At 50.3% G+C, this 11,104-nt stretch overlaps 3 protein-coding genes across 3 annotated transcripts in view; 2 read left to right on the top strand and 1 right to left on the bottom strand.

Annotated features, from left to right (window-relative positions):
- The window catches only part of USP30 (ubiquitin specific peptidase 30), a 9,486-nt gene extending 8,535 nt beyond the window's left edge, over positions 1 to 951 (top strand). Inside the window, exon 13 of the mRNA XM_027689380.1 lies at positions 541 to 951. Coding sequence (XP_027545181.1) covers positions 541 to 790 — 250 coding nt within the window. The 3' untranslated portion in view covers positions 791 to 951. The remainder of the gene's footprint in view (positions 1 to 540) is intronic.
- Positions 952 to 3,857: 2,906 nt separating this feature from the next.
- Positions 3,858 to 5,957, bottom strand: ALKBH2 (alkB homolog 2, alpha-ketoglutarate dependent dioxygenase). The gene is made up of 3 exons (XM_027689448.1): positions 5,687 to 5,957; positions 4,760 to 4,958; positions 3,858 to 4,632 (listed from the first exon to the last, which is right to left on the bottom strand). The coding sequence occupies exons 1-3, from the start codon at positions 5,892 to 5,894 to the stop codon at positions 4,293 to 4,295; spliced, it is 747 nt and encodes a 248-aa protein (XP_027545249.1). The 5' UTR covers positions 5,895 to 5,957; the 3' UTR covers positions 3,858 to 4,292.
- Positions 5,958 to 6,023: 66 nt separating this feature from the next.
- Positions 6,024 to 11,017, top strand: UNG (uracil DNA glycosylase). Its single transcript, XM_027689334.1, has 7 exons — positions 6,024 to 6,207; positions 6,763 to 6,963; positions 7,046 to 7,141; positions 7,895 to 7,992; positions 8,395 to 8,483; positions 9,051 to 9,229; positions 9,732 to 11,017. The coding sequence occupies exons 1-7, from the start codon at positions 6,118 to 6,120 to the stop codon at positions 9,870 to 9,872; spliced, it is 894 nt and encodes a 297-aa protein (XP_027545135.1). The 5' UTR covers positions 6,024 to 6,117; the 3' UTR covers positions 9,873 to 11,017.
- Positions 11,018 to 11,104: the final 87 nt, after the last annotated feature.

The raw sequence follows: 11,104 nt of genomic DNA, 5'->3' as shown, positions 1-11,104 counted from the left end.
TCAAACATTTAACAAGCTGGAGATCCCTTATAGATTTCCCTCAAACATTTAACAAGCTGGAGATCCCTTACAGATTTCCCTCAAACATATAACAAGCTGGAGATCCCTTACAGATTTCCCTCAAACATATAACAAGCTGGAGATCCCTTATAGATTTCCCTCAAACATTTAACAAGCTGGAGATCTCTCATACATTTCTTTCAAACACTGTATTTAACGAGCTTGATTTCAGCTGCACCTGCCACGATTCTACTTGGTAAATCAGCCTTGAGGCTCCTCCTGATAATCCTTTTTCGCAGAATCCCAGAGTTGTTTGGGTGGGAAGGGGCCTTAAAGCTCATTTAGTCCCACCCCTTGCCTTGCGCAGGGACACCTCCCACTAGCCCAGGTTTCTCCAAGCCCTGTCCTTGAGCATTTCCACGGGTGGGGCAGCCACAACTTGTGCTGGAATTCCACCTGTGGAGCCACATCTTTGTTCCAAAAGCAGTTAGGGGGTGCCGTGGTGTGTGTTTTCCCCGTGCTGACGCTGTGCTCCCGCAGCGCCCCGCTGTACCTGTACCGGCTGATGGCGGTGGTGGTGCACCACGGGGACATGCACTCAGGGCACTTCGTGACCTACCGGCGCTCGCCGAGCCCGCGGGGGGCCCTGGCGGTGCCCGGGCAGTGGCTCTGGGTGTCGGATGACTCCGTGCGCAGGGCCAGCCTGCAGGAGGTGCTGGCGGCCAGCGCGTACCTGCTGTTCTACGAGCGCGTCCACGGGCGCGCCCCGCAGCGCGGCCCCGAGGAGTGACCGCGGGACAGCGGCTGCACAAAGGCGGGACTGCAACTCGCTCCAACTCCTCCCAGCTCCACGTGGCACCTGCTCTGCAAACCGCCCCCATCCGAGGTTCCCCTTCCCCGGGAGTTGTGTTTTGTACCAAAAGTCGCCGCCCGAAGCCGCGCGGCCCCAAAGTGTGTGTGTTAGAGAAGCGTTTGTTGTATCGGTGATTCTTGTCATCTCAGGCTTCCCAAGGCTGTGTCCCATGTCCTGACATGGCAGTTTTCCAAGGGAGATGCTCAGTCCTCCACATTTCACTGCAGGTGTTCCGGAAGGGGGAGCCCTGGGAGGGGTTGGTGGGAAACTGCTGTTGGCAAAGGCAACGATCTAAGAAACCAAGTGCCTTGAGCTTCCTTGAACAGCTGCATTGCCACTGTCTGAGCCCACTGCATGTCCAGTGTGTCCTGGGAATGCCCCACCACCATGGGATGAACTAGTGGAATCAGATTTCCCTTGATATCCCAGCTAATCAATCTATCAAGTCAGGCATCTCCACAAACAGCCACAATCCAAAAATTTCCCTGTTCACATAATTTTCCTCACTACTTAAGTTATTTATACACCACAGAAGTCCTTCTGCTGATACAAAGGGCAGTTTCCTTTTCCCAGGAGGTAATTTTTTTCTCTATTAACAGCTGAAAACCTAATTTATTGTTCCCTCCCTTTGGAATATAGCTGGAATCAGCACACAGACGTGGTTGCTAGTGATCAGTATTGTCATTTCCTTCAGCGCTGTTGAATACCATTGCTTGTAGCATCGACTACAATTTTAATGCTGTGATTTCCAAGCTGCTGGAAGTGTTCTAGACTTGCCCTTCCCATTTTAGTGCTGGAAACTGCCATTTCCCACCACTGGACTGGGCTTGGACTGGCTGGGAGTGGGAGCTGAGCCCTTGTCTTTGTTAAGTGGAATATCGACAATAGGATCAGCACTGGTAGGCACTTACTGGTCTTGTGAAGCCAGTCTGGGAACACTGGTGTCACTGCACCAGCTCCAGGCTGGCCTGTAAATAGAAAGAAGGTGAATTCTGCTGCTCTAGACTGATGTGCAAAAAATAAAATCCTAAACAAAGCAAGGAAGGAGAAGCAGCAAAAATTCTCCTTTAAAATTCTCCTGCTTGTCAATCACCAGGAATAAAGTATGTAGGTTATTTTTAGCTCTTTTCTATCCTTGTAAGCTTGGAGGAGAAAACCACTCATCAAAGCTTTTTCAGTGTGAAACAGCAGCTTAAGTTTTCAAATAACAACTGTCTTAATAGTTTTTTAGGGCAACTTTGTACCTCATGTGTTCATATTGCTGCCCAAAGCTCGGAGGTGTTTGGAGTTCCTCATAGGAGGCTCCAAACCAGCCAAAGCAGGAGTGGTAATGGATGGATATGCAAAACTATTTACACAACTCATCATTCCAGAGTATGGAGCACAATTCCTGTTCCAGGTAATGCTCATAGTACATAAATAGTGATAAATCCACTGCTGTACTAGTTCCTGGGAAGTCTCCCTGGCTATGCTAGGCTAGAGTAGCTTGGTTTTAACCTCTTTTAAGTTATAGAAAAACAAGAAAGCAAACAAAAATAATCTTGAAGGATGCAAAATGCCAAAAAAATGCCCTGGCCACTGAAGTGAGAGCTGAGAGAGCTGGAGAAGGAGCCAGCCCTCCCTACTGGAAGCACTGGGGTGCAGCAGGAGCTCTGTGAAGCAGTGCAGGGGATCATCTAAAACCATCACACAAAACCTCTCCCTCCAGCAGATCAGCCATTGTACCTCAGAACTCAAACCATTTCCACTGCCAGCAGTGTGTACCCTGCAATATCCATTCTCAACACTCTGTTTAGAGGTTTTATCTGCATTTTGGAGTCCAGCTGAGCAGACATTTGGTTTAGAACACAGTCAAGCTGGAGGTGGGGAGAGGATACGCACAGTATGGGCTGTGTCTTGAATTTGTCAGGACAGGGACATAAAGTCACTTCTTACTGCACAGTCCATGTATTTTCTCTTGCAAAGAGCTGCATTTCCCTTGGCTGTGGGTTCTCTCTGGAAGCTCCCTCAAGGGCTATCAAGAGGAGGGATGAGTAGTCAGCATTTAATCCAGCTTTCTCTGTTAGGAAGGAGGAGATGGAGCAAATATCAGCACCTCACTCCTAGTCCTGAGCTGTCAGACCTGGGCAGGGGTTCGTGAGCCAACCCTCCCTTTGGAGGTTACTGGGATCTGTGTTTTCCAGCCAGCTCTCACATCTGGAGGTCACAGGACTCTGTGAAGGTGTTTGTGAGCCAACCCTCCCCTTTGTGGTCACAGGGCTCTGTGGAGGCACAAGGCTCAAATGCTGTTATTTGTCACAAGCTGCCATGGTGGAGAAGTTGTTAATAAAATGTAAAAAAAATTAAGACCTCCAAGATGCCATCTGTTTGTTTGGGTTATCCTTGTCTCATTTTGCGTGTTATTTAAAAATGTATATTCCAGTCAAACCACTGCACTGCTGTTTGAAGTTGCGTTTTCACTTCAGGGTATTTTTGTAACTGTACAGTAGCAATAAAAAACCAAACTTATTACAAAAATCACCTGTGTGGGAATTGAAATTAAAATTATGTGTGGGAATGTCTTGAAACATAATGGAGCCATGACTGAAGGCCAGAGTCCACTCCTAATTCCAGAGCTGACACAGGGTTTGGTTTCCATTCTCACTCAGAACTTACCATTACTTGATTCCTCAAGACCTGCTGCTGCCTGGACAGACTTCCCTCATTCCAGCAGCTTCTCTGTGAGCGTAGAAGGGGATGGTTTTCAGGGAATCAGGATGGGCTCCCTAGGGATAATTATTTAGGTCCATGGAAATGGTCCAGCCCAGTTCTTCCCCAAAAGGTCATTTTTTGCTGCCTAGTTTTGGTACAAAGGACCTGAGGAAGGAGAGACCCTTGTGCTTCCTTGAGCACAAGAAAGACCCTCCAGGAGCAGAGGAATTCAAGCAGACAAGAGTCACAGTGACTGAAACACTCAGCCAGCCACGCTGCACTCACTGTGCTCACACCTCAGCACTCCTCCATGTCAGTCTCATTTGTACTTTATTTAAATAAAAAAACAAACAGTCTAAAGCTCATTGAGAGAGAATACAGGAAAGTGTCACCTGCTAAAGAGTATCAGCTTTAAATGATTACAGCTTGTACTTTATAGTGCTTGTAAACTGTAACTCGAGGCTATGGAGTATTTTGATTTTTTAGGAGCACGAATTAGATTAAGATCAGCTGAGAACAAACTTCTTCCTGACCAAAACAAAGGTATTATTTACCAAAAATATTTATCAGCAGCATTTCACAGAGGGAAAGCCATCTTGGCATTGAGATCAGTGGTCACAGGCTTTATTAGCAATTACCAAGTCCACCATCTCTCTCAGTTCAGTTTGCTCATCCAGTCCCTTGGATCACCACAGCCAGTGTTTGAATGAGGAACCAACAGGTCCATCAGGAACTAAAGCTCCTGTTTTCAGTCAGAAGTCCCTGATGGGTGGATATTTCTCCTTCTGTCCCCAGCCATGATTTTCCTGAAGGTGAGGTTGACCCTGGGGGTGATGACCCTCCTCCTGGGGGGCAGGCTGTGGTACCAGTACACGTTGGTGGGGTGGTTCATCATGAGGAGGCTGCCGTGGGCCAGCTCCAGCTTGATCCGCTCCAGGCCCCGTTTCACCCCCTTCCTCCTGCAATCCCTGTGTCGGAAGATGAAATCCCTGCAGGCTCCAAAGGAAACGGATGCAATGGGACTGCGGGGAACCAGCTCGCTCTCATCATCTCGGTGCTCCCCGATGTGGTCCAGGCCATCTTTGTACCTGCGCACAGAGCACATTCATTAGTTCCACCAACCCAATTAAGTGAATGTCAACCCCTCAGCCACTTGCCAAGTGCTGCACAAGCTTTTTTCGTTTCATTTGAACCACAAGTGGGAACCAGCTGTACCTGTTGATAAGGACAAAGTTAAAGGTGTGTCCTGTGGCCAGAGTGATTCGCTCCCGGATGCGGTTCAGGACTGGGATCCATGGCCTGGGATGGAAGGTCACACCTGAGTAAGTGTAGGACAACTCAGGGTCTCCGTAGGTCACCAGCTTCCTTGGGATGTTGTGCCACGTGCCAAATATGTGCAATTTTGTCAGGTCATCTGTTCAAACAAGAAACGAGGAGGATCAAAACCAAACCCAAGTCTGTGTTACCTTTGCACAGTCCTACATTCTCCTGGATTTGCAGCTTCTGGGAATCTCCCGACAACAGAAATGAGGATGCTTATGATAACCCACAAGCTGTCACCCCTGTTCCCCGTGTTTCTGTCCCAACAAAGGACAAAGGTGGACACTACCTTGTTATCCCCCTTAAATGAGATAAACAGAACCAACATCCCCATCACATTCTGCCAGTGAATTAATGTAATGGCATATTTCATACATTGCCTCTTCCAACAAACTCCAGCCACTACAGCAGGCTTATCCTTGTACTCTTAAAACATCACTGAAACCACTTGAGAAACGCCTCCAGAGGAGAAAATCCTCAGGGTCACACCTGCGTTCTCCGCTTCTCAGGGCCAGATTGTGCCAAGCACCAGGTGACTGCAGAACCCTCCCCAGCTGCGCCCAGGCCCTGGGATCGCACTGGGACTCACCTTGGGTGGGGTGGGCTGGGCCGGGAAATGCTTCCCTGGGCAGGGTGGGGAGGGGTGTGGGGGGCCCAGAGCTGGACACAGAAGGGCTCAGGTTGGAAGGGAGCACTGGAGCTCATCCAGGCCATCCTCAGGTCTCCCAGAACACTGTCCAGGCTCCCTGGGCACATTCCCAGGGACGGAGCCTCCGGAGCCTCCCTGGGCAGCTCAGGTTCCCCCACAGGGCAGGAGGTTACCTTCGAAATACTGCACCTCCTTCTCCAGCTGCTGGAAGATCTCGTCGGCCTCGGCCTTAGGGAAGAGGATGCGATAGTCACAGCACAGCCCCTCGGCGCGGATCTGCCGCGGGGGGGGCCGGCCCGGCCTGGCCTCCTCGGGCCGCCGCCCCTGCCCGCCACAGCCCCCCGCCTGCCCGCGGGGCACCTTAACCACGAACTCGTCCATGGGCGGCACCGGGAGCGACGTCCCCAGGGAAGGACGGGGGGGCAGGACCCGTGGGCCGCGAATGGCCCCGCCCCCTGCCCCGGCCGACCCCGCCCCCCAGCGCACGCGCGCTGTTTTGGCGCCAAACCGCGGTCCCGCCTCCCCCCCCGCTGGAGCCGCCGCTGCCGCCCCTCACTCAGTCATTCATTCGCTGCCTCGCTCCCTGTCCCGCTCCACCGCTGCCATGATCGGCCAGAGGACGCTGCACTCCTTCTTCAGCCCCGCGCCGCCCAAGAAGCGCAGCCGCTCCCCGGAGCCGGGAGGAGATGCTGAGGTAGCGAGCGGGGGGCTGAGGGGGCCGAGGAGTCTGGAGGGGAGGTGAGGGAATAGGGGTCTGGCAGCGGCGTATGTGTTTCTGGCAGTGTGTGTGTGTATGTGTGTGTTTATGTTTGGGGGGTTCTGGCGGCCTTTTGTGAGGGGGATGTGAGGAGTAAACACCACTTCCAAATTCCCGCGCGGCTGCACGCGCGACTGAGCTGCCACTCAAGCGGCCACGCTCCGCCGCCGCCCAATGGGCGGTGAGAGCCACGCTGTCGTCACGGTTGCTGGGTGGAAAACCTCTCTGCCCGCCGAGGCGAGCCAATAGAAAGGAGAAGGCGCTTTTCCGCTGGCCAATAGCGAGCGGGAGTTTTTGTCTCGCGCCTGTGGGCGGGGCGCGCGGCTCGGCGGCCAATGGGAGCGCACTCGGTGTTTTGCCGCGAACGCTCCGCGTGCGGCGGGGCCGCCCCGGGGCGGGGCTTGTCCAGCCATGGCCGTGCTGATTTCGCTGCTGCGGCCGCGCCCGCTGCTCTCCCGCATCCCCGTCCTCCTCCTTGCCCGCTGCTTCCAGGTGAGCGCCGCCAAGAAGGCGAAGGCGTCGGGAGACGAGGCGAGCGCGGCGGCGTCGCTGAGCGAGGAGCAGCGGGAGCGCATCCGCAGGAACAAGGAGGCGGCGCGGCAGTTGCTGGCGCAGCGGAACGTGCCGCCGGGCTTCGCGGACAGCTGGCGGCGGCAGCTGGCCGGGGAGTTCTCCAAGCCATACTTCGTGGAGGTGAGTGAGCGGCCCCCGTGCTCCACCCCGAGCGGGCGCTGCGCCCCCTCGGCCCTCGCTGAGCCGTCCTTTGCCCCCGCAGCTCATGGCGTTCGTGGCCGAGGAGAGGAAGCGCTACACGGTGTATCCGCCCCCCGAGCAGGTCTTCACCTGGACGCAGATGTGCGACATCTGGGATGTGAGTGAGCTGCAGGGGCTGGGGAGGGGGGTTCGGGGTCTCTCACCATGAAAATGCATATTGGGTGCCCATGCACGTTAGTTCAGTGTTTTATCCCTTAAACTTCAGTCCCACAGGATGTGGATGTTGTTGTTTGTCTCACCTAACTCATAAATTCTGCCTTCCCTTTCATCTCTGATACCATAACAGGGTTTTATTGTTTTATTACCCACACAGGCCGCAGAATTTCCTTTGAACGCATAGTTGCACTTTTGATCTTTTTCTAGTCTTACCAGCTTTATCTACTTCATAGTTTTTGGATCTTGTACATCCTTTGTTCTTTTAATTGATCTGTAATGAACTATAACTAAAAGAAGACACCATAAGGTAATGTAATTTCCAATAAACTGTGTCAAAAATATCACAGTAAATGTGGCATAAAGCTAAAATAGGGTGAAACCTATTTGGAAAATATCTCAACAAGGTGTTTTATTGTGGCTCTGAAAATGTTGGTCTTCTACACTCAAATCATATTAATTGTATTCATAATTTTAGCCGTAAAGCTGTGGTGATGTTAATCCTTCATGTTAGGTGGGGTCTGTGCTCTTTAACTTGTTGATAATAACATGTCTGGGATTAACTTCAGTTCCTGGGTTTGGTTTGGGCCTTTTTTGTCTCTCTTTTAGGTTAAAGCTCATTTATAAGCCTTTTTTTTCCTACTCTTTTGGGAATAAAGCTGATTTCAATTCAATGCTAACCAAGGTCTGCTTTTAGGTGAAGGTTGTAATTTTGGGACAAGATCCATACCATGGCCCTAACCAAGCTCATGGGCTCTGCTTCAGTGTCCAGAAGCCTGTTCCACCTCCCCCCAGGTAGGACAATTAGCAAAATCCCTTTTGGTCACAAATTATTTGTGGTTCTGCGTTGCTCAGGGCTGGGAGCCAGAAAATTGATGTGAAGAGTTGTGCAACTACTTAAATTTGAATTGTGCATTGACTGGAAAAAAAATCACTGCAAAATATGGGTAATTCTGTATAATTTGGTGATATTTTGGATGTAAGTTTTTATTTCCAGTTGTGCTGAGACCTCATTAAGATTCCAGCCAGGCACACAAAGGGAGTCCTTGCTGCCCTGCCTCTACAAATGGCTTTATTATCTTAAATAATAAGATTAAAATCAATACCTTCTTGCCTGGTGTAAGAGCAATAAGTGATGCTGCTTGATCTTGTCTTTAAATATGAATATAAAAAAATTATGGTTTTTTTTTTTTGCAGTTTGGAAAATATTTACAGGGAGCTCTCTACAGACATCGAGGGCTTCACTCATCCTGGCCATGGGGATCTGACAGGCTGGGCCAAGCAAGGTGAGCTCAGAGACACTGAATGATCTGGTCACTGTGGAGCAGAAAAAAAGGCAGTCTAGAAAACAGACCTGTGGCTGGAAATGATCCATTTGTAGAACAGAAAATCAGTTCTGAGTACCTGTTGTTTGCAGGTCCCTTATGTAAATGAAAATTGAATTTGTTTCTGAAGAGAAACGGAAAAGCAGTTAGAATTATAAAATCCTGGAATGGTTTGGGTTGGAAGGGATTTAAAGCTCATCCTGTTCCACCCCCTGCCATGGGCAGGGACACCTTCCACTAGCCGAGGTTGCTCCAAGCCCCGTCCAACCTGGCCTTGGACACTTCCATGGGTGGGGCAGTCACAGCTTCTCTGGGAACCCTGTGCCAGCCCCATCTTCTCACCTCTCCAGTCTTCCAGGTCCCTATGGATCCATCCCTTTCCTGCAGGATGTGACCCCACAACACAGCTCAGTGTCATCAGCACCTTGCTGAGGGTGCCCTCCATCCAACCTGGCCTTGGACAATTCCAGGGCTGGATTAACACTTGATTTCTTGTTTCCCCCCCTGTCCACATGGTGTATTTCCCAGGAGTGCTCCTGCTCAATGCTGTGCTCACTGTGAGGGCTCACCAGGCCACATCCCACAGGGAGCGGGGCTGGGAGCAGTTCACGGACGTCGTGGTGTCCTGGCTCAACAAGAACCTGAACGGGCTCGTGTTCATGCTGTGGGGAGCCTATGCCCAGAGGAAAGGCAGCTCCATCGACAGGGTACAGCCTTTCCCTGATTTTTCCCTCAGTTTGGTGGACACTAGAGGGCACTTTCCTTACAGGATTGGGAATTTTGCCTGCGTGAATTCTGTGAATTGAGTGGCCCTTCTGCTCCAGCTTAGCCTTTTCCAGAATTGAGCAAGCGAACTGGAGCAAGTGTAACCTCCTGTTGTCAGCAAAGTGTCCCACTGGGGACAGAGCTGTTTTTCCTAGGAAAAGGCTCACGAATCAGCGTAAAATTTGCTGTTGGGAAATGACTGGGGCATTGCTGCTTTACATAGTCCATCTCTGCTCAGTGGGACAGAAGTCTCAGCCTTCATGGCTGGTTCTCTGGTGTCAGGCTGGTATTGGAGGAGGTGTAGAGGGGAAGTCACATCTGGGTGGTGCAGGAGGAGGAATGGAGGGGAAATCACATCTGCCTGGGGCAGGAAATCACATCTGCTCGGGGCAGGAGCAGCCAAAACATGCAAATCTAACGGGTGGTTTCCTCCAACGTTCACAGAAGCGCCACCACGTCCTGCAGACGGTTCATCCCTCACCCCTGTCGGTCAACAGAGGGTTTTTTGGCTGCCGGCACTTCTCCAAGACAAATGAATTCCTCAAGAAATATGGGAAGAAGCCCATCGACTGGAAAGCACTCTGAGCACCTCCTGGGTGTCAGGATTGGGAGCAGCACCTGTGTCAGGGGTTGGCTCATTTCTGACAAACTTCTGCTGACCTGAGAATTGTTCTTTGGATGTTGATCAATGAACAAGTGCCTAAACTTTCATTTTATATATATTCTAAAATGTTTATTTTTCAAGAGCATGTTGGAGTCTTTGATAGGCAAGTCTGCTCTTGGAGCAGGTCTCAGCTTCATTTGGAGCAAAAAAATCTCCAAACACCAGACTTCTATATCAATTTGTGGTTGTTGTAATGGGAATATTTTTTCAGGCTCTGGTGAAGGGATGTCACTTCTTACAGGTGAAGCTGCTCAACTTTTGTACATGCCCTGCTGCCTCCTGTCCTTTGCCTCCTCCCAGGCAGATCCAGGTTTCCTCTTTGGGGGTTTGGAGCTGACTCCCTGTGAGGAAAAGAAAGATGCTCTTGGTTTTAGCTTTTTTCTACAGATTTATTACAAAAATGACCTCTTGAGGCTGTAAAGACAATACACTGTCAGGAGTGTTACTTGGTGTATCCATACTCTAAAGATTTTGGGATAAATCCTCCCAGCAGCCAAAGGAAGGCTGTGACCAAGGCTCTGGTCATGCTCTTGAGTTTTTTGTTGGCATTTAGAGAGGAAAATCAGTTTTTAGGTTCTTCCTTGGTGTGTAGATCACCTGGATGATGGTGAGCTGTGCTGACCATGAACCTGGGGGTACCTGCTGATGGCAGCAGCAAAGATTTGTTCATCAACATCTCCCAATTGATGGGCTGATAGTTTCAAATTATTTCAGATATTTTAAAGTCTTAGGGGGAACTGTGTTTTGCCACCTTAGGAGCAAATTAAAGTTTCCAGCTGCTGTTAGCAATAATTATTGGGACTTCCAGGATGAAGTGATGGACTTCACAGTCCTGGGTTTCCAGCCCGTCTTTGACTTTGTAGTTCCTTTTAAAGGAAGTGAAGTGCCCTTTTGTTTGGAAATTACATCAGTTTTTATAGAGTATCCCTGTAAACCTTCCTTTGGTATTTGCTCTGAGGTAACACTATCAGCAGTGAAGTTGACACTGTCTGTGGCCTTGCTGTATATTTTGTTTGCTTGTTTTTTCCCCCAGTTTGTTTTTTTTAAATAAAAATGACATTGTTTATGTGGTGTTACATTGGGAGGAACAACAACACAGGGAGGGAGGGAGGGAGGCTCTGGTTCTTCAGTGGGTGGAAGGGGGGTCCCTGCT

This window comes from Neopelma chrysocephalum, unplaced genomic scaffold (genome assembly GCF_003984885.1).
Source record: "Neopelma chrysocephalum unplaced genomic scaffold, ASM398488v2 Primary Assembly neopelma1_77, whole genome shotgun sequence".
Lineage (NCBI taxonomy): Eukaryota > Metazoa > Chordata > Aves > Passeriformes > Pipridae > Neopelma > Neopelma chrysocephalum.
The sequence above is the reverse complement of the archived record's forward strand: the minus strand, read 5'-3'. Positions and strand labels throughout refer to the sequence as shown.